The 25,582-nt window shown below is 44.9% G+C and overlaps 1 protein-coding gene across 8 annotated transcripts in view; it reads right to left on the reverse strand.

The window, feature by feature from the left end:
- Positions 1-22,912, reverse strand: part of ELAC2 (elaC ribonuclease Z 2) — a 70,590-nt gene extending 47,678 nt beyond the window's left edge. For 6 of the 8 annotated variants that reach the window (XM_058431877.1, XM_058431875.1, XM_032139105.2 and 3 more), the window contains exons 1-14: positions 22,569-22,912; positions 21,941-21,991; positions 21,732-21,802; positions 20,639-20,703; positions 19,311-19,368; positions 18,079-18,147; positions 16,532-16,651; positions 15,466-15,524; positions 4,675-4,733; positions 4,507-4,579; positions 3,740-3,852; positions 2,230-2,325; positions 1,197-1,335; positions 1,033-1,115 (exon numbers count right to left, since the gene is read on the reverse strand). In XM_058431877.1, the coding sequence (XP_058287860.1) occupies positions 1,033-1,115; positions 1,197-1,335; positions 2,230-2,325; positions 3,740-3,852; positions 4,507-4,579; positions 4,675-4,733; positions 15,466-15,524; positions 16,532-16,651; positions 18,079-18,147; positions 19,311-19,368; positions 20,639-20,703; positions 21,732-21,802; positions 21,941-21,991; positions 22,569-22,831 (1,319 nt within the window). In that variant the 5' untranslated portion in view covers positions 22,832-22,912. The other 2 variants (XM_058431879.1, XM_058431880.1) reach the window with 2 other exon arrangements.
- Between the last annotated feature and the right edge of the window lie 2,670 nt (positions 22,913-25,582).

A 25,582-nucleotide genomic window follows, 5' to 3' on the forward strand; every position in this document is an offset into this window, starting at 1 on the left:
TCACGCCTGTAATCCCAACACTTTGGAAGGCTGAGGTGGGTGGATCACCTGAGGTCAGCAGTTCGAGACCAGCCTGGCCAACATGGTGAAACTGGTCTCTGCTAAAATTACAAAAAATTAGCCGGGCGTGGTAGCAGGCGCCTGTAATTCCAGCTATTCGGGAGGCTGGGGCAGGAGAAATGCTTGAACCTGGGAGGCGGAGGTTGCAGTGAGCTGAGATCACGCCATTGCACTCCAGCCTGGGCAACAAGAGCAAAACTCCGTCTCAAAAATAAATAAATAAATAAATTAAATAAAATAAAGATGTGGGGCAGTAAGGCTGTTCACTTTCCTGGTTGGATTGTACTGTAAGAGGCTTTCAAGATGGCATTTTACATTTATCAAGTACCTTAACAAGTGTCACACTCTGGGCCAGTAATCCCACATTTAGGAATGACTTGAAAGGCACAGAGTTCCCATCAAAGATTTATATGTAAGACATTTATCGTTTTATTCATTAGAACAGCAAAAAACTGGAAACATCCCAAATGAGTAAACATCCCTATTTGGAATACCAATAAAAATCTTGTTACTTAAGACTATTTAGTGATACAGGAAAAGACTGACAATATAAACCCACATACACAAATCAAGAAACACAAAATGTTATCAATCATTATCTCTGGGCAACAGGATTATAGGTGACTCTGTTCATCATACATTTCCTGTTTTCTATACTGTGAAACATATGAGCTCTATCAGTGCTATTCCCATGCAAGGCAATTTTAGAAAAGGAGAACTACTGGCCCCAATCCGCCCACCTCAACCCAGCCTGGAGTAGGCTGCTTTTCTAAATAAATTCACATTGGCACACAGCCAAGCCCATTCATTAGCTTATTGTCCGTGGCTCTCTTGCGCTCAAAGCGGAGTTGAATAGTTACAACGGAGACCACATGGTCTGGAGAGCCTCCTGAAACATTTACTACGTGGCTATTTACAGAAATGTTTCCCAACTCGACTGAGACGATTCCATTAGTTCAAGATGGCACAGACCTCTGCCACTCCCTCCTGGGACGGAGCTGGTACTTGAGGAGGCATTCACCCTGAACCATGGGCACGCTGAGGGTGGGGCCCTCCTGAAAGAGACAAAACACATTCATGGAGAGAAAGAGAGGGGGCGAGAGCTGGGCTGATAAGGGGCCGGTCTGAGACACTACCTTACAGGGAAAACTGGTGAGCAGGGGGAAGATGTCCGGGTGGATGAGGTTGAGCTGGGTTTGAATCTTGTGGCTGCGAAGGTTGTGAACTGAGGCACAGTTCTCATTCAGGACCAAGTGCTGGGTGTCAGGCCCAAACCTGTGAAGAAACAGACCCGGCATTTGCAGCATCTGTTAGGAGGCAGTTCCCCCTGAGGAGGAGTGCTGAGCTCAGGAGTGGTAATGAGGATGACGTGTTCAAACAGTTCAGTGACTTGCCCCAAGCAGTTACTACATGGTCAAACGTGGTCCCACTCCTGCTGTCTCAAAGCCCGGTGTCCCCTGGCTCAGCTGCCTTTCAGGTGTGCTGGGAAGAGTGAGAGGAAACACAAGAAAAAGATGTCCAGGGCATACAAATAGGGGACTCAAACCCTGAGGAATGAAAGAGACAGCAGGAGAGCAGGCCATGGAGCGAGGGGCGGGTAAAGGGGCATGTGGGGAGACACAGGCAGGGGCCAAAAAGGTCACCCCGCACCCGAGCTCAACTCATACTCCTTCACCTGGCCCTGGCCAGCGATGCCCCGAGGAAGAAGTAAAGCTCCCTCTCCTTCCAGTGACTAAACATCTACCTCCCAGGGCTGCTGGCGACAACCCTAGAGGAAATGAAGTGAAATGAAGGGTATTTCACACACTGCCTCCCACAAAGTGGGCATTCAGTAAATGGAAGCTATCATTTTATAGCTGCAATCTCTTCTTTGGGATTCACTTGTGGAATCCTCAACCAAACGGCAGTATTTGTTCAGACACCCTGAAGAATGTGGAGGGTGTAAAATAAATGGAATCGTGTGGACACTGCACCACCTAGCGGTGCATTTTATTCACAAGTGTAGCACAGATCTGGGACGCCTAGAATTCTGGGAAGGCAGGAATCCCACAGAAAGTTTAGGCAGGCGCAGAAGGGTAGGTAGCGCTGGAAAGAGCAAGAGGGGAGGAGAGGGGAATCCACCACTGCCCAGAAGAGTTATCCCAAGTGCCGCTGGGCTGGGCTCCATACCTCTCCATCCACTGCTGGTACCGGCTGTCCACAAGCACAGATTCTGGGGCCATGTGAACCACCAAGGCCACGGGGGCATCTGCCTTTCCTTGGTACCTGGGCAGAAGAGTGGGGCTTTACAAAGTGATGCAGACTCAGGACACACAAAGACAGGGACCATGCAGCCAGGGAGGGGCGTCGTGTGGCCCTCTGTGAGCACTGCAGTGAGCTGACAGCCGCCACACCCAGGCCATGCTCTCACAGCAGGCTGCTCACGGCAGACCCCAGTGCTGGGCCATTTCCAATGGACATGGGGTTCCTCTATCTGGTAAGCTCTGCTCTGGGCCTTGCAGTCAGCCTGGCTGATCCTTTCTCAGCACTGCATTTCCTTCCTACCCTCTCCACTCATGCGGGTCCAACCTGCAAAGCCAGACCCAGGCTCTCCCTGCCTCCTCCTGCTCCCTCTCTCCTTCCTCTCTCACGGGCATTTCCTCGAATAAACCTCTTGCACCTCCAATGCCACCCTGGTGTCTGTCTTCCAGAGGACCTGAGACACAGGCACAAAAAATGAAAATCGTCTGAAATTCTACCACCTGGACAATAGATCACTTACTAACATGCTGATGTGTTTCCCTCCAGTTCCCTTTAAAAAGAAATATACACAGTAGCTATTTTTATCTATCCCAGCATCATCACACATCTGCACATGGCTCTCAAATGACACCTCATTCATTGAAGAGGCTCTGCTGCCCAAAACTTGATTAAAATACAAAGCTGGGGCTACCAGTGCACCCAAATTCACCCACAGAGAATAAAGCGGACCATGAAACAACTCCTAACGCTCTCACTCGGAAGGGGTACAGCAGCCCAAAAGGATTTGTTGTGGTTAAGTAGAAAAAAACAAGTGAAAAAATACAGACAGATACAAACTAGGAACAGGAAAAATACAGGTAAACCATTAAGAGTGGGGGAAAAGATTCAAACTCAGATAGGTTGGTCAAAGATGATTCCACCTGGGATGAAAGCTGAACGGCAAAACTGGTTACCTCTGATGGAGGACAAACACAGAGTGGCAGTGGCCCAAAAGACATTCCCCAGCTGTGATTCCATCCCATAACACAGACTCTTGACCACGACAGTCTCACACACTCTGACCCACCTCATTTGTTTCAATGCAGGCAATGGAAGAAAAATAATTCAGTTCAAAATAATCCAAATGATAATCTGGGGCATTAGTTAGAATTCAAAAAAGTTCTAGAATTTCTTCTGGTATAAGAGCTGTAAGAGTTCTAGTTGAATTTCTAGTCCTCAGTGGTTTCTAGTTTTCAATCTTTTCTAATTTCACTTTGAGGCTGTGTACACCGGAGCCCACCAACTACCAATAGTGACTTAAAGTAGGAGTCCTGGCCTCTGAACTGTAAACCCAGACAGTGGGCCTTCCCAGAAACACAGCTCTTGCCACAAGATGCCCATATCGATGCTGGGCTGGGTTTCAGCTCTCACTTCTCCCACCCTAGAGACCCCTCATTACCTCTGAAAGGAGGCATTCTCACAGATGGGTTGAATGAAGCCTTCATCTGGACATTCTACCACCACAAAAACAGCACCAGGATCTGGAGGAGTACACAGCTCTTCAGCCAAAATCTGCAAAATCAAATAAGCCCGCCCACTGGGGTCACAGCTCAGCCATCAAACTGAACTGCCTTCAAGGCAACTGCTAACATGACATATCCTATCCAGCGGGCTGAGAGGTAAACAAAGCACAAAACCAACTTTATACATCACCATCAACACCCTTCTGGTCTCTTTGTGGATACCTAAATAGGTAACTGTCAGGTTGAGGCACTTCAGGCCTACACTGGCCAGGAAAGGAGGCTTGGCATTAAGGTTTTCGTCAGTCTGTGGCCACTGGTCCTAATGTCCTTAGAAGTCAGAGGAAATACCTTGACAAAGAATACAGTGGCATTCCTCTGCACCATAAACCCCAGGCCCATCCATATGGGGTCTGTTGTTAGACACTGTCCTGAGCTCAAGTACCAAGGAAAGCATGCACCCTTCAAGGAGAAGGATGACCAGATCCTAAACGGGCAATCTACAAAAATGCTGGAACGCAGCCGTGTTGACACGCGGGACACACACAGATAAAAGAGGCCATTTTATCACTTAGCTGAGTGATGTCCAAACTGTTCTATGTCCTTCAAAAGTGGTTATCTGTAGGGCCTGAAGAAGACAAACTCTGCCCAGCATTCCAGACCCTACGTGTAACTGCTGAATCATCAAGAAAACCAGGCATCTCACCTCTCTTCCTTCATGAGTGATGCTTTTCCCGTCCTTGACAGCAGCAATGATGGGAGCGATGGCAGCTGTCCCACTGAAATGAAGAGGCAAGGCCTCTGTGAAATGTGATTTCCTTAAGTGGACAGGTGTACCCAGTGAGTCCCCAGAAGCCTCACCCCCCACACTCACATTGGAAGGCCCAGCTCCTTTGCTTTGAGCACCAAGAAGTTTCCTCTTCTTAAGTGAAGCTGCAACAAAGAGAACATAAATGTGATTTTAGTGGCTAATGAAGAAGTGTGGTTTTAATCAATTTTCTTAGAAGTGTATTTTTCTAGATTTAAAAAAAATAATAATAATGTTGGCCAGGCGCGGTGGCTGACGCCTGTAATTCCAGTACTTTCGGAGGCTGAGGCAGGCGGATCACCTGAGGTCGGGAGTTCGAGATCAGCCTGACCAACATGGAGAAACCCTGTCTCTACTAAAAATACAAAACTGGCCAGGCGTGGTGGTGCATGCCTGTAATCCCAGCAACTCAGGAGGCGGAGGCAGGAGAATCGCTTGAACCCGGGAGGCGGAGGTTGCAGTGAGCCGAGATTGCGCCATTGCACTCCAGCCTAGGCAACAAAAGCGAAAGTCCATCTCAAAAAAAAAAAAAAAAAAAAAAAAAAAGCTGTTTCCTTACAATTCATTAAAATGCATTTATTGCTTTCAGAAGGTATACCATATTCTGAAGAAGTCATTTATTGTCAAATGCTTTAGTACTAAAAGCCAAAATGACTTAAATCAGTGTTTTATTTCCCAGAATTAACTCATTATAAATTTAATAAAATGTAATTCAATATAAAAATAAATATCCTTCAAGTATGATTGAGGAGAAACACCGTTCTGTCATTCTACATTCCTCAATTAATAGCTAAAGGAATGTCACCAGAGCATTGCCTAACAGAGCAACCAGCAAGCAAACTGCCATGTAACATAATATTTCAATGACAGTGATAGGCTAACAAAAGCATGGATGATTTTTATTCCTCTTGTATTTTTCAATTATTTCGCAATATAATGTCATCGCTTTTATCTTGGAGATAAATTATAATAAAAAATCCCTAATAGGCCAGGCACAGTGGCTCATGCCTGTAATCCCAGCACTTTGGGAAGCCGAGGTGGGTAGATCACGAGGTCAGGAGATCAAGACCATCCTGGCTAAGACGGTGAAACCCCATCTCTACTAAAAATACAAAAAATTAGCCGGGTGTGGTGACGTGTGCCTATAGTCCCAGCTACTCAGGAGGCTGAGGCAGGAACCCAGGAGGCGGAGCTTGCAGTGAGCCGAGATTGCACCACTGCACTCCAGCCTGGGCAACAGAGTGAGACTCTGTCTCAAAAAAAGAAAAAGAAAAAAAAAAAAACCCCTACTATGCTACTACATTAGAAAGGCAAACAATACTTCCATCAGAAAACTTCATTATCACTTTATAGGAAAAAAAATTTTCACACCAACAGAAAAATGTCAGAAATGACACGTAGGCCTTTTGAGTGCTAAATGATATTTGATTTTCATTTTCTCCTTTAAATCTTCATCAACTACAGCATCGATTGGGAGCCAAGATGGCCGAATAGGAACAGCTCCGGTCTCCAGCTCCCAGCCTGAGTGACACAGAAGACGGGTGATTTCTGCATTTCTGCTTGAGGTACCGGTTTCATCTCACTAGGGAGTGCCAAACAGTGGGTGCAGGACAGTCGGTGAAGCGCACTGTGCGCGAGCCGAAGCAGGGCAAGGCATTGCCTCACTCGGAAAGCGCAAGGGGTCAGGGAGTTCCCTTTCCTAGTCAAAGAAAGGGGTAACAGATGGCACCTGGAATATCGGGTCAGTCCCACCCCAATACTGCGCTTTTCCAACGGGCCTGGAAAACGGCACACTAGGAGATTGTGTCCCGCACCTGGCTCGGAGGGTCCTATGCCCACGGAAGGTCCTATGCCCACGGAGTCTCACTGATTGCTAGCACAGCAGTCTGAGATCAAGCTGCAAGGTGGCAGCGAGGCTGGGGGAGGGGCGCCCGCCATTGCCCAGGCTTGCTTAGGTAAACAAAGCAGCCAGGAAGCTCGAACTGGGTGGAGCCCACCACAGCTCAAGGAGGTCTGCCTGCCTCTGTAGGCTCCACCTCTGGGGGCAGGGCACAGACAAACAAAAACTCAGCAAGAACCTCCACAGACTTAAATGTCCCTGTCTGACTGACAGCTTTGAAGAGAGTAGTGGTTCTCCCAGCACGCAGCTGGAGATCTGAGAATGGACAGACTGCCTCCTAAAGTGGGTCCCTCACCCCTGAGCAGCCTAACTGGGAAGCACCCCCCCAGTAGGGACAGACTGACACCTCATTCAACCGGGTACTCCTCTGAGACAAAACTTCCAGAGGAACTATCAGACAGATGAATTTGTGGTCTCACGAAAATCCGCTGTTCTGCAGCCACCGCTGCTGACACCCAGCCAAACAGGGTCTGGAGTGGACCTCTAGTAAACTCCAACAGACCTGCAGCTGAGGGTCCTGTCTGGTAGAAGGAAAACTAACAAACAGAAAGGACATCCACACCAAAAACCCATCTGTGCATCACCATCATCAAAGACCAAAAGTAGATAAAACCACAAAGATGGGGAAAAAACAGAGCAGAAAAGCTGGAAACTCTAAAAAGCAGAGCACCTCTCCTCCTCCAAAGGAACGCAGTTCCTCACCAGCAACGGAACAAAGCTGGATGGAGGATGACTTTGATGAGTTGAGAGAAGAAGGCTTCAGACGATCAAACGACTCTGAGCTATGGGAGGAAATTCAAAACAATAGCAAAGAAGTTAAAAACTTTGAAAAAAAATTAGAAGAATGGATAACTAGAATAACCAATGGAGAGAAGGGCTTAAAGGGAGCTGATGGAGCTGAAAGCCAAGTTTTGAGAACTACGCGAAGATTGCAGAAGCCTCAGTAGCAGATGCGATCAACTGGAAGAAAGGGTATCGCTGATGAAAGATGAAATGAATGAAATGAAGCGAGAAGGGAAGTTTAGAGAAAAAAGAATAAAAAGAAACGAACAAAGCCTCCAAGAAATTTGGGACTATGTGAAAAGACCAAACCTACGTCTGATTGGTGTACCTGAAAATGATGGGGAGAATGGAACCAAGTTGGAAAACACTCTGCAAGATATTATCCAGGAGAACTTCCCCAATCTAGCAAGGCAGGCCAACATTCAGATTCAGGAAATACAGAGAACGCCACAAAGATACTCCTCGAGAAGAGCAACTCCAAGACACATAATTGTCAGATTCACCAAAGTTGAAATGAAGGAAAAAATGTTAAGGGCAGCCAGAGAGAAAGGTCGGGTTACCCACAAAGGGAAGCCCATCAGACTAACAGCTGATCTCTCGGCAGAAACTCTACAAGCCAGAAGAGAGTGGGGGCCGATATTCAACATTCTTAAAGAAAAGAATTTTCAACCCAGAATTTGCTATCCCGCCAAACTAAGCTTCATAAGTGAAGGAGAAATAAAATACTTTACAGACAAGCAAACGCTGAGTGATTTTGTCACCACCAGGCCTGCCCTAAAAGAGCTCCTGAAGGAAGCACTAAACATGGAAAGGAACAACCGGTTCCAGCCACTGCAAAAACATGCCAAATTGTAAAGACCATCGAGGCTAGGAAGAAACTATAGCAACTAACGAGCAAAATAACCAACTAACATCATAATGACAGGATCAGATTCACACATAACAATATTAACGTTAAATGTAAATGGGCTAAATGCTCCAATCAAAAGACACAGACTGGCAAACTGGATAAGGAGTCAGGACCCATCAGTGTGCTGTATTCAGGAAACCCATCTCACGTGCAGAGACACACATAGACTCAAAATAAAGGGATGGAGGAAGATCTATCAAGCAAATGGAAAACAAAAAAAGGCAGGGGTTGCAATCCTAGTCTCTGATAAAATAGACTTTAAACCAACAAAGATCAAAAGAGACAAAGAAGGCCATTACATAACGGTAAAGGGATCAATTCAACAAGAAGAGCTAACTATCCTAAATATATATGCACCCAACACAGGAGCACCCAGATTCATAAAGCAAGTCCTGAGTGACCTACAAAGGGACTTAAACTCCCACACAATAATAATGGGAGATTTTAACACCCCACTGTCAACACTAGACAGATCAACGAGACAGAAAGTTAACAAGGATATCCAGGAATTGAACTCAGCTCTACACAAAGTGGACCTAATAGACATCTACAGAACTCTCCACCCCAAATCAACAGAATATACATTTTTTTCAGCACCAAACCACACCTATTCCAAAATTGACCACATAGTTGGAAGTAAAGCTCTCCTCAGCAAATGTAAAAGAACAGAAATTATAACAAACTGTCTCTCAGACCACAGTGCAATCAAACTAGAACTCAGGATTAAGAAACTCACTCAAAACCGCTCAACTACATGGAAACTGAACAACCTGCTCCTGAATGACTATTCGGTACATAATGAAATGAAGGCAGAAATAAAGATGTTCTTTGAAACCAATGAGAACAAAGACACAACATACCAGAATCTCTGGGACACATTCAAAGCAGTGTGTAGAGGGAAATTTATAGCACTAAATGCCCACAAGAGAAAGCAGGAAAGATCCAAAATTGACACCCTAACATCACAATTAAAAGAACTAGAAAAGCAAGAGCAAACACATTCAAAAGCTAGCAGAAGGCTAGAAATAACTAAAATCAGAGCAGAACTGAGGGAAATAGAGACACAAAAAACCCTTCAAACAATTAATGAATCCAGGAGCTGGTTTTTTGAAAAGGTCAACAAAATTGATAGACCACTAGCAAGACTAATAAAGAAGAAAAGAGAGAAGAATCAAATAGACGCAATAAAAAATGAAAAAGGGGATATCACCACCCATCCCACAGAAATACAATCTACCATCAGAGAATACTACAAACACCTCTATGCAAATAAACTAGAAAATCTAGAAGAAATGGATAAATTCCTCGACAAATACACCCTCCCAAGACTAAATCAGGAAGAAGTTGAATCTCTGAATAGACCAATAACAGGTTCTGAAATTGTGGCAATAATCAATAGCTTACCAACCAAAAAGAGTCCAGGACCTGATGGATTCACAGCCGAATTCTACCAGAGGTACAAGGAGGAACTGGTACCATTCCTTCTGAAACTATTCCAATCGACAGAAAAAGAGGGAATCCTCCCTAACACATTTTATGAAGCCAGCATCATCCTGATACCAAAGCCTGGCAGAGACATAACCAAAAAAGAGAATTTCAGACCAATATCCTTGATGAACATTGATGCAAAAATCCTCAATAAAATACTGGCAAACCGAATCCAGCAGCACATCAAAAAGCTTATCCACCATGATCAAGTGGGCTTCATCCCTGGGATGCAAGGCTGGTTCAACATACGCAAATCAATAAATGTAATCCAGCATATAAACAGAACCAAAGACAAAAACCACATGATTATCTCAATAGATGCAGAAAAGGCCTTTGACAAAATTCAACAACCCTTCATGCTAAAAACTCTCAATAAATTAGGTATTGATGGGACGTATCTCAAAATAATAAGAGCTATCTACGACAAACCCACAGCCAATATCATACTGAATGGGCAAAAACTGGAAGCATTCCCTCTGAAAACTCGCACAAGACAGGGATGCCCTCTCTCACCGCTCCTATTCAACATAGTGCTGGAAGTTCTGGCCAGAGCAATCAGGCAGGAGAAGGAAATAAAGGGTATTCAATTAGGAAAAGAGGAAGTCAAACTGTCCCTGTTTGCAGATGACATGATTGTATATCTAGAAAACCCCATCGTCTCAGCCCAAAATCTCCTTAAGCTGATTAGCAACTTCAGCAAAGTCTCAGGATATAAAATCAATGTACAAAAATCACAAGCATTCTTGTACACCAATAACAGACAAACAGAGAGCCAAATCATGAGTGAACTCCCATTCACAATTGCTTCAAAGAGAATAAAATACCTAGGAATCCAACTTACAAGGGATGTAAAGGCCCTCTTCAAGGAGAACTACAAACCACTGCTCAATGAAATAAAAGAGGATACAAACAAATGGAAGAACATTCCATGCTCATGGGTTGGAAGAATCAATATCGTGAAAATGGCCATACTGCCCAAGGTAATTTATAGATTCAATGCCATCCCCATCAAGCTACCAATGACTTTCTTCACAGAATTGGAAAAAACTACTTTAAAGTTCATATGGAACCAAAAAAGAGCCCGCATCGCCAAGTCAATCCTAAGCCAAAAGAACAAAGCTGGAGGCATCACCCTACATGACTTCAAACTATACTACAAGGCTACAGTAACCAAAACAGCATGGTACTGGTACCACAACAGAGACATAGATCAATGGAACAGAACAGAGCCCTCAGAAATGATGCCGCATAGCTACAACTATCTGATCTTTGACAAAAACAAGAAATGGGGAAAGGATTCCCTATTTAATAAATGGTGCTGGGAAAACTGGCTAGCCATATGTAGAAAGCTGAAACTGGATCCCTTCCTTACACCTTATACAAAAATTAATTCAAGATGGATTAAAGACTTAAATGTTAGACCTAAAACCATTAAAATCCTACAAGAAAACCTAGGCAATACCATTCAGGACATAGGCGTGGGCAAGGACTTCATGTCTAAAACACCAAAAGCAATGGCAACAAAAGCCAAAATTGACAAATGGGATCTAATTAAACTAAAGAGCTCCTGCACAGCAAAAGAAACTACCATCAGAGTGAACAGGCAACCTACACAATGGGAGAAAATTTTTGCAACCTACTCATCTGACAAAGGGCTAATATCCAGAATCTACAATGAACTCAAACATTTACAAGAAAAAAACAACCCCATCAAAAAGTGGGCAAAGGACATGAACAGACACTTCTCAAAAGAAGACATTTATGCAGCCAAAAAACACATGAAGAAATGCTCATCATCACTGGCCATCAGAGAAATGCAAATCAAAACCACAGTGAGATACCATCTCACACCAATTAGAATGGCCATCATTAAAAAATCAGGAAACAACAGGTGCTGGAGAGGATGTGGAGAAATAGGAACACTTTTACACTGTTGGTGGGACTGTAAACTAGTTCAACCATTCCATTGTGGAAGTCAGTGTGGTGATTCCTCAGGGATCTAGAACTAGAAATACCATTTGACCCAGCCATCCCATTACTGGGTATATACCCAAAGGACTATAAATCATGCTGCTATAAAGACACATGCACACGTATGTTTATTGCGGCACTATTCACAATAGCAAAGAGTTGGAACCAACCCAAATGTCCAACAACGATAGGCTGGATTAAGAAAATGTGGCACATATACACCATGGAATACTATGCAGCCATAAAAAAGGATGAGTTCATATCCTTTGTAGGGACATGGATGAAACTGGAAAACATCATTCTCAGTAAACTATCGCAAGGACAAAAAACCAAACACCGCATGTTCTCACTCATAGGTGGGAATTGAACAATGAGAACTCATGGACACAGGAAGGGGAACACCACACTATGGGGACTGTTGTGGGGTTGGGGGAGGGGGGAGGGACAGCATTAGGAGATATATCTAATGCTAAATGACGAGTTAATGGGTGCAGGAAATCAGTGTGGCACATGGATACATATGTAACAAACCTGCACATTGTGCACATGTACCCTAAAACCTAAAGTATAAAAAAAAAAAAAAAACTTCATCAACTGTGTGCACCTTCTTTTAACTCTCAGAAGTTAAAAAGTTACTCGTAGGGCTGAGTTTCAAATTTGGATCTGAAATCCTTATTCTCAGGGTTGTAGAATTTTCCATCTTAAAAAATATCATCCTAGATGAAGGATTACAGCTTCAGTGTGCACATCACAGTGATGATTGATCGCTGACATCTTTAGATAACTAACAAGCATGTCACGACCCAACATTCTCTCCAACACCCAAATGGGTTTGAGGATGGCAACTAAATGTCTCTATGTTTAAAAGATACTTGCTGTTGGGGGCAGTGGCTTATGCCTGTAATCCCAGCACTTTGGGAGGCTGAAGTAGGAGGATCACTTGAGGTCAGAAATTCAAGACCAGCCTGGCCAACATGGTGAAACCCCGTTTCTCCTAAAAATACAAAAATTAGCCGAGTGTGGTGGCGGGCACCTGAAGTCCCAGCTACTCGGGAGGCTGAGGCATGAGAATCACGTGAGCCTGGGAGGAGGAGGTTGCGGTGAGCCAAGATTGCGCCACGGCACTCCAGCCTGGGCAACACAGAAAGACTCCGTCTCAAAAAATAAATAAATAAAATAAACAAAAGGTAATTGAAGGCTGGATGTGGTGGTTCACTCCTTAACCCCAGCACTTTAGGAGGCCGAGGAAGGCAGATCACTTGAGGTCAGGAGTTCGAGACTAGCCTGGCCAACATGGCGAAACCCTGTGTCTACTAACAACACAAAAATTAGCCAGGCATGGTGGCAGGCACCTGTGATCCCAGCTACACGGGAGGCTGAGGCAAGGAATCACTCGAACCTGGGAGGCAGAGGTTGCAGTGAGTCGAGATGACACCACTGCACTCCAGCCTGGGCAACAGAGCGAGACTCTATCTCAGAAAAACAAAACAAACAAAAAGGCTGGGCATGATGGCTCACGCCTGTAATCCTAGCACTTTGGGAGGCCAAAGCAGGCGGATCAGGAGGTCAAGAGATCCAGACCATCCTGGCCAACACTGTGAAACCCCGTCTCTACTAAAAAAATACAAAAATTAGCTGGACATGGTGGTGCGCTCCTGTAGTCCCAGCTACTCGGGAGGCTGAGGCAGGAGAACTGCCTGACCCTGGGAGGCAGAGGTTGCAGTGAGCCAAGATTGCACCACTGCATTCCAAGCTGGTGACAGAGCGAGACTCCGTCTCAAAAAAAGAAAAAAAAAAAAGGGTACTTGCAGACTTGAGGCAGGGAAACCCATCTCCCTGGGAGCTGAACTCAACCCATGGAGATATGTTCCTCTCTGAGGAATGCAGAGTATTTGGAAGACTGATAAGAGCCAAAACGCAGCCGATAACGCCCCAACAGTGCACCAGCTGCCCAAAGCCAAGGTCTTCCAACAGAGGAGTTTTTCAGGTCCTCATGCCAAGAGACTCCTGGAACTTGACCTAGCTCAGCTTTATTGCTTTCCAAAATCCCACCTGAGAGCAGCAAACTAATTAGAAGAGGGGAAAGGGATTACACAGGCTAATCCAGTGACAGCAGCCCTCAGAAGGAGCCGCACAAGACAGCAAGGAAGGAGATGGAAAAGCCAGGGCAGGCAGCTGGCAGCCCCCAGGAACGGCTGCCTGATAATAGGGCAACTGCCCGAGTGTGTAAAAGTGAGCTTGTCACTTTTCATCATGCTGTTACCTATTCAGGAAAGCAGGAATATGATTTAAAGATTACCATATAAAACAGTTTAAAAATCAGAGTATAAATATAGATTATCAAAAATAAAATATTTTTAAAACTTTAAAAAATGATTTTGCTGTCTAAAACTCAGAAACATACAAGTAATAAGCCTGTTAACAATAGTACTTAACTTTTATGAAAATCACATTATTCAAATAAATCGATAGAAACGATACTGGCAATGATCTTGCCACTAATATTACTACTTACTTTCATTATTATTTTCACTTGTAGGTTTTAGAATTTAGATAAAAATTCCAAATATATTTCAAAATCAACATTAAAAAATAATCTAAGCCCACAAAAAGGCAATGAAATCTTTTCACATATTTAGACAAATGTGTTGCAAATTGTATTGACAAAATTTTAATGCAAAATTCTACTAAAAACAAGCCACTAGTCAAATCTCACAAACAGCTTATTGTAACAAAAATTTTTAATGGAATTTGACCAATTTCAGAGTTACAGATCTAGGCCTTTGTGAATGCTAGCTAATATTCCAATTAATCTGATGTTAGACCTTAGCTACTGCAGGGGAATGAAATAAAACAAGAGTTAAAAGACTTTGAATAAAGGCCTGATGGAGTTGAAGGAAAACAAACACAGCTGCCTTCAATAATTTCTGAATTCTAAAAGGACCAATCATTGGCAAATGTAAAAGAATATGGACCAGGCACGGTGCTTCACCCCTGTAATTCCAGCACTTTGGGAGGCCAAGGTGGGTGGATCACCTGAGGTCAGGAGTGAGACCAGCCTGGCCAACATAGTGAAACCCCGCCTCTACTAAAAATACAAAAATTAGCTGGGTGTGGTGGCACGCACCTATAATCCTAGCTACTTGGGAGGCTGAGGCAGGAGAATCACTTGAACCTGGGAGGTGGAGGTTGCAGTGAGCCAAGATTGACTGACAGGGCACTGGAAAAAAATTTAAAAGGAAATAAAAGTATGGGGTTATTTTGAGAAACAGAGCATCTAAACTCTGAAACCTACAAGTGATGACAATTACGAAAGGTCAGTAGTAATATTTGTTGCAGGCTCATTGCCAGTGTCATTTCTATCAAATTTTTTTTTTCTTTGAGAGAGAGTCTTGCTCTGTCGCCCAGGCTGGAGTACAATGGTGCAATCTCAACTCACTGCAACCGCTGCCTCCTGTGTTGAAGCGATTCTCTTGCCTTGGCCTCTCAAGTAGCTGGGATTACAGGCACGCGCCACCACACCCAGCTAATTTTTGTATTTTTAGTAGAGACAGGGTTTCACCACGTTGGTCAGGCTGGTCTCGAACTCCTGACCTCATGATCTACCTGCCTTGGACTCCCAAAGTGCTGGGATTACAGGCGTGAGCCACTGCACCCAGCCTTCCATCAGTTTTTCTGAAGATCTGCTATCTCTTCTTGTCTCAGGTAACAGGAGCGCCTACCCTCAAATTAATGAAAAAGTGCAAACCAGAGGTCGCTGACCAAGACCCCAGTCAAGTACAGCCCTCCAGAAAGGCTCCCTTACCTTACAGATGAAAGCTACAACCAGGGAAGGGTCCCTGCCCCCTCTTCTCTGGCTAACACCTGAGGAAAAACACATTTGATTATCACAAGGTAAATGTGAAAGTTGTCAAGACATCACAGACTGATTATGACCCAATACCTATTTTCACCTCACATAAAAATTAAATGGACGCTACTGTCCCAATACAAAGGCTGAAGACACTAATATACTCAAGAGGACTTTTTTTTCCCTACTTATGTGGAGATGTGTTTGGGTAAATGAAAAACACAAAACTCTCACCAGAAAAACTTTAGAATGGCAAGTGAGATTTTTTTTAAATGACACATTTCACCTAGGACTGGAGAAGAGAGAGAAAAGTATATTGTAATGTGCTTTATAACACATATAATAAGAAATAACACAAAAGTTCAAAGGCCTGCAGAGAAAATGCTGGTGTCAGTCTTCACCCAGTGCCATCCAAACAAAGACAGCACATAGGGGTCAGCCTGTTCTCAGTCACTAGACAAGACCTCAGGACAGAAAGAGGAGCTGCCGAGCTTTGCCAATGCTGGCCTTCTGCTAAGGACAACAAACTCCTGACGTGGCCCAACTCCTGAGCTACATCTCATCTTGGACTTTTAACTCCGTTTCCCAGTGGGCTGTCATTCTGGAAGAAGATGTGCAGAGCCTCTCACTGATTTGACTGTCTCATTGGCTTAGCAGTTATAGTTTCTACATTAATGGAAAATTTGCATAAATGTTACATTAATGAAAAATACAAATGAAAAATACAAAATGAATCTGTTTGTCAGGCCCTGTTCTCCTCTGGGAAAACAGAACACAGTTTTGGGCCTACCCAGACCCTGGATGGCCAAAACTGTGGACTGGTCGTTATTAAAGTTCCAGGCTGCCACCTTTACAACAACCCTTCTCATTCTCCCCACGGGCCAAGTCACAATAAGCCCAGGAAGAAGTATCTGTTTACACATGTGGCTTTCTTGTAATTATGACTCCCTACAAGCATTACGAGGCAGAGAATTAAGAAAACGCAAGCCTTTCTGCTGCTCTGTTTTGTTTATACTATTACCATGTGGAAGGTGCGGCTCATTTTCATTCGACTCGGAGTCTGAAGATCGCTCTGGACTGAGACTGCCGAGAGGCCTTTCTGGACTCTGCCATGGTTGATGCTTTCCCCTCCTCTGTTCACCTGGTCAGTACAGACACCACCAAATTACATACTGCACAAGGCGAGCTGACAGCCAAGGCCCACACGTTCATACGTGGGAATGCCAGAACGCCAATTAAATCAGCACACCTTTTACTATACACTAGGAAATAACTAGTTAGTTAACTTCCTACCTGGTTTCTGGGCTGCACTTCAGTCCTATTAATCTCTTTGTTTCTGCTTAGCTCACAGCCTTGGCCACAGTACCACCTCGACAACGTGTTATGTAAACAGCATGTGGGTTGTAGACATGTGTATTTATTATCATCACTCCCGCTAAAACACACAGGCCCAAAGGGTACCTAGCTCCAGAAGGAGCCTCATTTTACATTTAGTTAAGGCTCAAGATCAAGGGAAAAAAATTCGCTGCTCTAAGAAGCTAAAGCACAGCTGCAACGACAATGAACATAAGTTCACCCACTGAGGGCCGCGGGACACTGAAAAAACAGTGATCAGCAAAACTGAGCATGTTAACACCGATCATGCAAATCACACATGAAAGTTAACTGTCACATGCCATGGAGCGAAGAACAGGGTGCTGGAAATGGACAACGAACAGGGGGCTGCAACTCAGGCTGGGGGTGGCTACAGCAGGGGTCAGGTGAGAGAAGGCATCTGAGCAGGAGGAGCGAGCCAGGCAATGGGGGTGCTGATCAGCCCATCACAGCACTGGCCTAGGAGCACTTGTGCCACTGCTCCGGCACCTTCCTCCCCTCCCTGCTGCCTTCTGCCTTCAGTCAGTGTAAGCCTCATCTCCTCGCCAGGTTCTGGACTTCTCTGGCCTTTGCTGGGTGCTCTGGTCTGTTACCCATCAGCACTACTTGGTAAGCCTCACATTAGTTAGTACTAACAAGGAAATAACCCTACTGCTTGGTACTCTCTTCACACGTAAGTAAAACCGGACATGAATGTCTTTAGCCAAAAGCTCAAGGACAAGACCGACTCTTTTCCTAAGCTAAGACCACATCATCTGGCCCCGATACTTCGGAATTTGCAGGAGCTTCTAACCCCCTAACAACACTTCTTTTAGGCTGCTGTAATCATTATTTTAAAAAATCTATCTGTGCAAACCTCTTCATGATCCTCTGATCAAGAGGGTATTACGCCTGTGGGAAAAAACCTCCAAGCAATGAATGTGCAAACTTGAATGCAATCTATTTACCAACAGTGCTTGATTATCTAATATTCCAAAGCATAATCACTATCATTAGGCATGAGTTAGACGCGCCTATCCGTAAGTTTATCAGCCAGGGCAGGAGCCATATCTTAATTCCTCAGCTAAATTTTCTAATCATGCTCAGAACACAAAACAGGGTGCCCACGGCAAGTGTTCAGTTTCTATTTTCAGCCGTGTTTTCTTTACTCAGGACGTACACCCTCCTCCTGGGAAATCTGGCTTTCATACTCACTGTGTATGGGGATCTGGTAAACTGTCATGGTTTCATCCTTGTATTCCGGGGCGGAGTGGGGCCGCACAGCTATAAGAAAACCACACAACAGCAAAGTGATTGCATTAGTGAAGATGTGTGGGAAGAGTAACTGCAGGATCACCAACCACGAGCAACTGAATTGCCTCAGAATCATGGTGGGAATCTGACACGTAAACCAGACTTTCTAAGGAGATTACCATTTTTAGGAAATAAATAAAAGTGTATTTTGGTCAGCCATTTATATTTACTACAGCCAGACGAAAAGACATTATAATCATTGGTGACTATCCGTTAAAAATTTAAAAACAAGAAACTAGTACTCAACTTTCAGAGACCCAAGTTAACAAACAGAACAGTGAAGCCAGGGAACCTATCATCTCAACCAGACGAGCTGATGTATATTTTGAAACAAAGTATTAGTGTTTCTATAAAAGAGGAGTATTAACAAGCCACAGATGCACACCAGTGCCAGGACAAGAGCCCTACTAGCATCCTCAGTGAGGCCTCTTCCCATCAAGAGGCCATAAGCCCCCCTGCCCAGCTGGAGCTGCATTTCAATGTACAAAGTTGGCCACAAAACCTTCAGGAGCCCGTCACCCCCGCCCCCAACTCAAAGCAACTCAACGACGAGAAGCACCTCTGGAACTGAGGCATGAGCCCTGCTGTCTGGATGGAGAATGCTACACAGCATGTACACAGGCACGCATCAGCTGTTAATCACTCTTGCCGACCTAGCCCCTATTTTTACAGCATGAGGTGGGAACACAGAAAATGTCACTATTTAGAAAACCCATCTCCAGCCAGGCGTAGTAGTTCACTTTGGGAGGCTGAGGCGGGCAGATCACAAGGTCAAGAGATCAAGACCATCCTGGCCAACATGGTGAAACCCCGTCTCTACTAAAAAGACAAAAAATTAGTTGGGCGTGGTGGTGTGCGCCTGTAGTCCCAGCTACTTGGGAGGCTGAGGCGGGAGAATTGCTTGAACCCAGGAGTTGGAGGTTGCAGTGAGCCGAGATCGCGCCACTACACTCCAGCTTGGTGAGACAGCGAGACTCCACCTAAACAAAAAAGAAAAAAAAAAACCCATCTCGTGGTGATGAAACATTTGATTTTGAGGTTTAATGTTGATGTTTTTAATGGATTCTAATTTGAGAGGTCAGGGAACACATGAGTTAGAAACAGCAGAGAATGAGTCACAGACAAAGACATACCCAGTTCTATTCCTTTCAATGGACCAGAAAATATTTTGATTGCTTCGAGGTATTTTTCCTAATGAAAAACAAAGAAATGAGCAGTTATGGCTGAACAAATGTAGAACACAGCAACTACTCAAGTATTTAAAAGGTTACCAATAAGTATCAACATAAAACAAAGCTCAGTAAGTATTTTGAATATCATTTATTACAAATATTTACTGAGTATCCATTATGTCAGATGCCAAGGATATAGCAGGAAAAAGAGACGGAGGCCTTGCTCTAATCAGGCCAGTGGAGGAGACAAAAGGAAACCTGATAACAGAAACAGCTGAGTGGCATTATGCTAAGTGCTCTGCAAGGAAAATGAAAAATACAGAGGGCTGGGATCCAACTTGTCTGGAGAAGAAGAGACGGTTCTGGAGTAAATGACCCTCTAGCTGAGCCTGAAGGTTCAGTAACAATATAGGCAGCAATTAGAAGAGGCAGAGGGAACTTGCGGAAGGGTGAAAGTCCTGAAGTGGCCAAGAGTCAGAGGGACATAAGAGTCAGCCCATGCAGCTGCAGCTCAGCGATGGGTACAGATGGAAGTGTGGGTAGGGGCTGGGGCCTACAGGACTTGTAGACCATATCAAGGTATTTTGGATTGTATTGCAATGGGGAGCCCATGAAGGGCTTTAGGGTGGCAAGTGACACACTACTTTTCTGTCTTAAAGTGACCTGTCTGGCTGCTGTGTGGCAGATGGATTACAGGAAGGTGAGAATGAATATGGGAGGCTATTGTAGTTTACAGCTGTAGAAAACAGAAATAAGGAAGGCCTCAATAAGAGACAAATGGATGGATTTCAAACGTTATTTTGGGGAAAGACTTAATAGGTCTTGGTGACTTTCTTCTTAAGAACTGGAAAATGAACTGTTATATTCAACAACGCACACACGACTTCTCAAGAGTGTAATAAGCTGTACTGAAAGGTAAGAAGATGTCAGAAATTTATTGAATAAAAACAAAAGCTGCCCTTTCCTGTGTGCCTACTTGGTGCCAAACATACATCTAATAAAGTGATCGAGAGCTTTATATGTGTTGCTACATCATTCAATCTTTAACAACTCTATGAAACATGATAGTAATCTTATAGATGAATAAACTAAAGCTCAGAAAGGTAAAGTAACGTGTTCAAGGTCACATAGTCAATCAGAACGCAAGTCTTTTTAACTTGAAAGGGGAAGCGTTTCAATGACCAGGTAGCTCTAGAGGGCAGAAGACTGATTTGCAAAAAGGAAAATTCTTGTTACTGATATTACAAAAGGAAAGGTTGCTTTTGAAAGATGTGTCAGGAAAGACTCACCAGTTGCGGAGGTCCAGAAAGTACACACTTTGGAAGCCCGGTTTCCTTTAAAGTAAGAATCATTCCTAAAAAGGATGCATAAAATCAGATCTCTCATCAATTTGACCTGTCGTCACTAACAAGAGGAGCACCCTGTACTAATCCAGCTATTTATCTACATCTCCACCTTCCAGCTTTGGAAGTATAACCAGGGAAGTCGTACAGAGCAGAAGTGATGCCAGCTAGAGGTGTAACGGACACCAAATATTCTTTAAATGCCTGTAGAATGGGCTGAGCTGTTATTAGGGTGAAGCAGCAAGGCACCCAGTGTGCAAAATTTAAGGAATCATGCAAGTGAAGGGCTAGCACCCTAAGTGCCTCACCCTAGTCTCAGCCCTGAGAAGGCAGACTGGTCTAACACTTCACTCCTTCCTGTCCATGCCACCAAGCCCACACAATTTGGCTGCAACACAATCCTGACCTTCCGGTTGATAGACATAAATGACAGGGTAATCTGGACGGTGGGTATGTGTGTGGCTGCCAATGTGCCAATGGCGTCTGCGGTAAACATATTAACTGTAATCACCACCGCTAGACTCTCCAGTTTACTGCCACAAATCTGTGTCCCCGCAACCCAAGAAACTAAGTGGATGGTAACACTTAAAGAGGTGGTATCCATATTAAAATCCGCTCTTCTGAGTCACAGCTTTTAATGCTCTGTGCTGCTGCTGACTGGGCTGGTATAAAAAGAATTCCAGGCCAGGTGCAGTGGCTCATGCCTGTAATCCTAGCACTTTGGGAGGCTGAGGCAGGAGGATCGCAGAAGTTTGAGACCAGCCTGGGCAACATAGCAAAACCCCGTCGCCACAAGAAATACAAAAAAATAAGCCAGGTGTGGTGGGGCACACCTGTGGTCCCAGGTATTTGGGAGGCTGAGGTGAGGGGATCACCTGAGCCCAGGAGGCAAAGGTTGCAGTGAGCCAAGATCACGCCACTGACCAAAAAAAAAAAAAAAAATGTCTAGCTGCCCACCCCAGACTTGGAAAAATGGTAAAGCCAGTTAAAATCCCGGAGACTGCCCACCAGCCTCTGACAGTGCAAAGAATATACTCACCACTTAAGCCCCCAACATTCGACCAGTGCATTCGTGTCAGGAATACGTTGTCCAGGCGAGCAACTTTCAACCTAAGAATGAGAAAACATTTAAACAGGATAACATGAACAGAACAAGGACCACTTTTGCTATAAAAAACAACTGGCCTCTCATTTCGGCTTTCAAGCCCCATAATCAACTCCCCCTCAGAAAGCAAGAGACTGACTCACTTGTGCTCCTGCATGAGTCTCTGAATGCCTTCTCCACAGTTGAAGAGATACCTACAAGACAAACATTACACAAGACATTCAGGTTTTATTCTGTAAACTCTCTGACACCAATTAGATGCTTTAATGTAGACTCTGGAAAAAAAAAAAAAAAGAAAAAAATTAAAGTCCATGTTGGACTACCGAGCCTCATTTCTGCTGGTGGGTTTTGAGCCCTCCTTAGCAGACGTGGAGAGGAGTGGGGGCCTGTGTGTGCGGGTGCTGAGACAAAATGAGTCCTTTCCCCACACCGGCTACACACCACATCTGTCCACCCCACACGCTAACAACGACACACTGGCCTTGGGGTGCTCGGAAGAGGGTGGAGCTCCGAAAGTGCTGCCAGCCAGGCCGGGGCCCAAAGGTTGGGAAAAGGACGCTCAGACCCACGTCTGAAGTTCTTCACAGATCCTCGGAAATCACATGGATGCAAAGAATCTCGGATTTCCCACCCACCATAACTCCACGAACCCCCGCAACAGTGAACCTCATGTGTTAAGTAGGGAAGCCAAAGCCCTGGGAGGTGCCCCGATGCTCAGAGGCTGCGCCGCACCGAGGGCCCGGCGGGACGGGGCGTGGCTCGTTGACTGACCGGTTGAACTCGGAGAAGACGTAAAGCGCAGCGCCCGTGTCCCGGCTACCCGCTGCCACCACCTGCAGGTACACGGTGTTCGGGCCGCCGGAGAACCCCGACGGTCCGCGCTTCTCTCGCGTGCGCAGGTGCCGCAGCGGGTCCTTCGGCGGCCGCTCGCGGCGGGCGGGTCCCTGCGACATGGTGCGTCCCTGCGACATGGTGCGTCCCTGCGACATGGTGCGTCCGGCCGCGGACCGCAGCAGCAAGCAAAGCGCCCACATACGCCCGGCTCCACCAAAACTGAGAAAGCCGCCGGTCACCTACGCCCGCGTGCCCCGTGCACCACCTAGCCGCTCCGCATGGCGGATCCAGCCAATCAGCGCGCCGTGCACCGAGCTGCCCGCCTACGCGAGGCTGTTCATCCAATAGAAAGGAGTTTTACCGCTCGGGACTTGTCAATTGGCAGCGACCATAGAGTAGAGGAATACTAGAGCGTCGCAAGCGGCCCCGCCCCTTGTTCTGTTCCGGTTTCCCGGCCGCAATTTTTCCCGGAAGCTGTTTTTCTCCTGGGGCGGGACCTCCGGAAGCACAGTGCCAGGAAAAGCCTTCCTGGGGAAGGCGGGTCCTAGGAGTTTGGAGTCTCGCTAAAACGCCCCTGTTCCTACCAGAGAAGAACTGTGTCCTTAGGGTACCTCAGTCCCACAGAGTTTGACTTTAAGGTGGTTGTAGTGGTTGTGAGGATTAAATGTGAGGAAATCAATTGTATTGAGCATTAGCATAAGCGCTTTGCTAATTTTATTTCCATTGTAATTCGTATGCATACATGTTACAACTTGATTATTTTTACGTGGTGTCGCGAGCCTGTAATCCCAGCTACTCAGGAGGTTGAGGCAGGAGAATCGCTTAAGCCCGGAGGCGGAGGTTGCGGTGAGTCGAAATCGCGCCACTGCACTCCGGCCTGGGTGACAGATCGAGACCCTGTCTCAAAACAAAACGAAACAAAACAAAATTGTAGTGTTTTTTGGAAAGAAAAGCAAGAATAGAGGACAAGCTCTAAAGCAAGAGTCTTGGCTCATTTGTTAGCTGCGTGATCTTGATCTCTCAGAGCCTCAGCTTTCTTATCTGTAAAATGTGAGTAATAACAGCAATAACAGTATCTCCTACTTCAGAATACATTTAGAATTCAGTCACCTGATAATATATCAATAGCCCTTTGAGTGGCACTGTCACAGAAGAGGCACCCAGAAAATGATAGAAAATTAATACAAAATGTTTCAACTCCTAGACTGTAGCTGACCAGGGACATCACAGAGGTAGATGTCCCAATACCAGCTTTTTGAAAAAAACACCCAGTCCCCTCTTAGGTAGCTAATGAGGATTTCTCACTGAAAGGGATTTCAGTTAAAGCCGCTAGAAATACAGGGAGCTCCCTTAAAGGAGGAAGATAATTTACCTGGAAGCTCCACTCAAATATGATTTTTTAAAGATAATTTACCTGGAAGCTCCACTGAAATATGATTTTTTTAAATAAATACTGAAAGATGTCACTTTTATTCAGGAAGTAGGGGAGATTCAAGTCATATAGATTCCTACTCGAAAATCTTGACACCTGACTTCCCAGGATCACATTTTCATACGTAGACCAGTTTCCTCTTGGTTTCTTCAGTTAGGTCAAAACTACATATATTTTTGCTCATTGGTGTATTTCTTGAGCTGTTTTCATTCAAATATGGATCTTTTTTTTTTTTTTGAGTCGGAGTCTCGCTCTGTCGCCCAGGCTGGAGTGCAGTAGCGTGATCTCGGCTCACTGCAAACTCCGCCTCCCGGATTCACGCCATTCTCATGCCTCAGCCTCCCGTCAAATATGAAAGTTTTTATGGAAGATTATCACCCACTGTGTGAAAACGTTTTCTACTTGAAATAACCATCCCAGTGAGGGTCAGGAAAACACTTCGGATCTACTTTACACAGTTAGAGGGCTTTACAAACTAAAAAGATTATCACACCACCATCTCCATAAGTATTCAAAATAAAAATGATAGCTTTTAAAAGCTGCTTAAGGCTGGGCACTGTGGCTCATATCTGTAATCCCAGCACTTTGGGAGGCCAAGGCGGGAGAATAGCTTCAGGCTAGTAGTTCAAAACCTGCTCCGTGGTCAGGCATGGTGGCTTACGCCTGTAATCCCAGCACTTTGGGAGGCCGAGGCAGGTGGATCACCTGAGGTCAGGAGTTCGAGACCAGCCTGGCCAACATGATGAAACCCCGTCTCTACTAAAAACACAAAAATTAGCCGGGAGTGGTTTCATGTGCCTGTAATCTCAGCTACTGGGGAGGCTGAAGCAGGAGAATCACTCGAACCCCAGAGACAGAGGTTGCAGTGAGCCGAGATCACATCATTGCACTCCAGCCTGGGTGACAGAGGGAGATTCCATCTCAAAAACAAACAAACAAACCAGCTCTGGCAACAAAGCGAGACCTCATCTCTACCAAAAAAGACTAAAAAATTTAAAAATAAATAAATGAAAATTAGCTGGACATGGTGGCACGCACCTGTTGTCCCAGCTACCCTGGAGGCTGAGACAGGAGGATCACATGAACCCAGGGGTTTGAGGCTGCAGTGAGCTATGATCATACCACTTTACTCCAGCCTGGCTGACAGAGTGAGACACTGTCTACAAAAAAAAAAAAAAAAATTAATTCATTAAAACTGCTTTTAAAAAGTGTAGTGCAATAAAATACTGATTTTTTTCCTGTGATGACTGCTTTGATCCTTTTTAAAAATATATCAAATTTCACAAACAAAAATACACTGGTTCCTCTATTTTATCGGTACCCTATGTGCATATCTATCTGTTGGGTAATCTCGAACTACTTATCTCAAAATTATAGGAGGAATCACTTTTGGTCATCTACTTATATAAAATTCTGAGGGCTGGATGGTATTTAGGTTGTTTCTACGGCCCAGTGTACTTTCTGCACTTATGCTCTGGGTCGTATTTTTATTCCTGGTATATGAAGACAATAGCTGGTA

The sequence above is a fragment of the Hylobates moloch genome, unplaced genomic scaffold (genome assembly GCF_009828535.3).
Source record: "Hylobates moloch isolate HMO894 unplaced genomic scaffold, HMol_V3 SCAFFOLD_19, whole genome shotgun sequence".
Lineage (NCBI taxonomy): Eukaryota > Metazoa > Chordata > Mammalia > Primates > Hylobatidae > Hylobates > Hylobates moloch.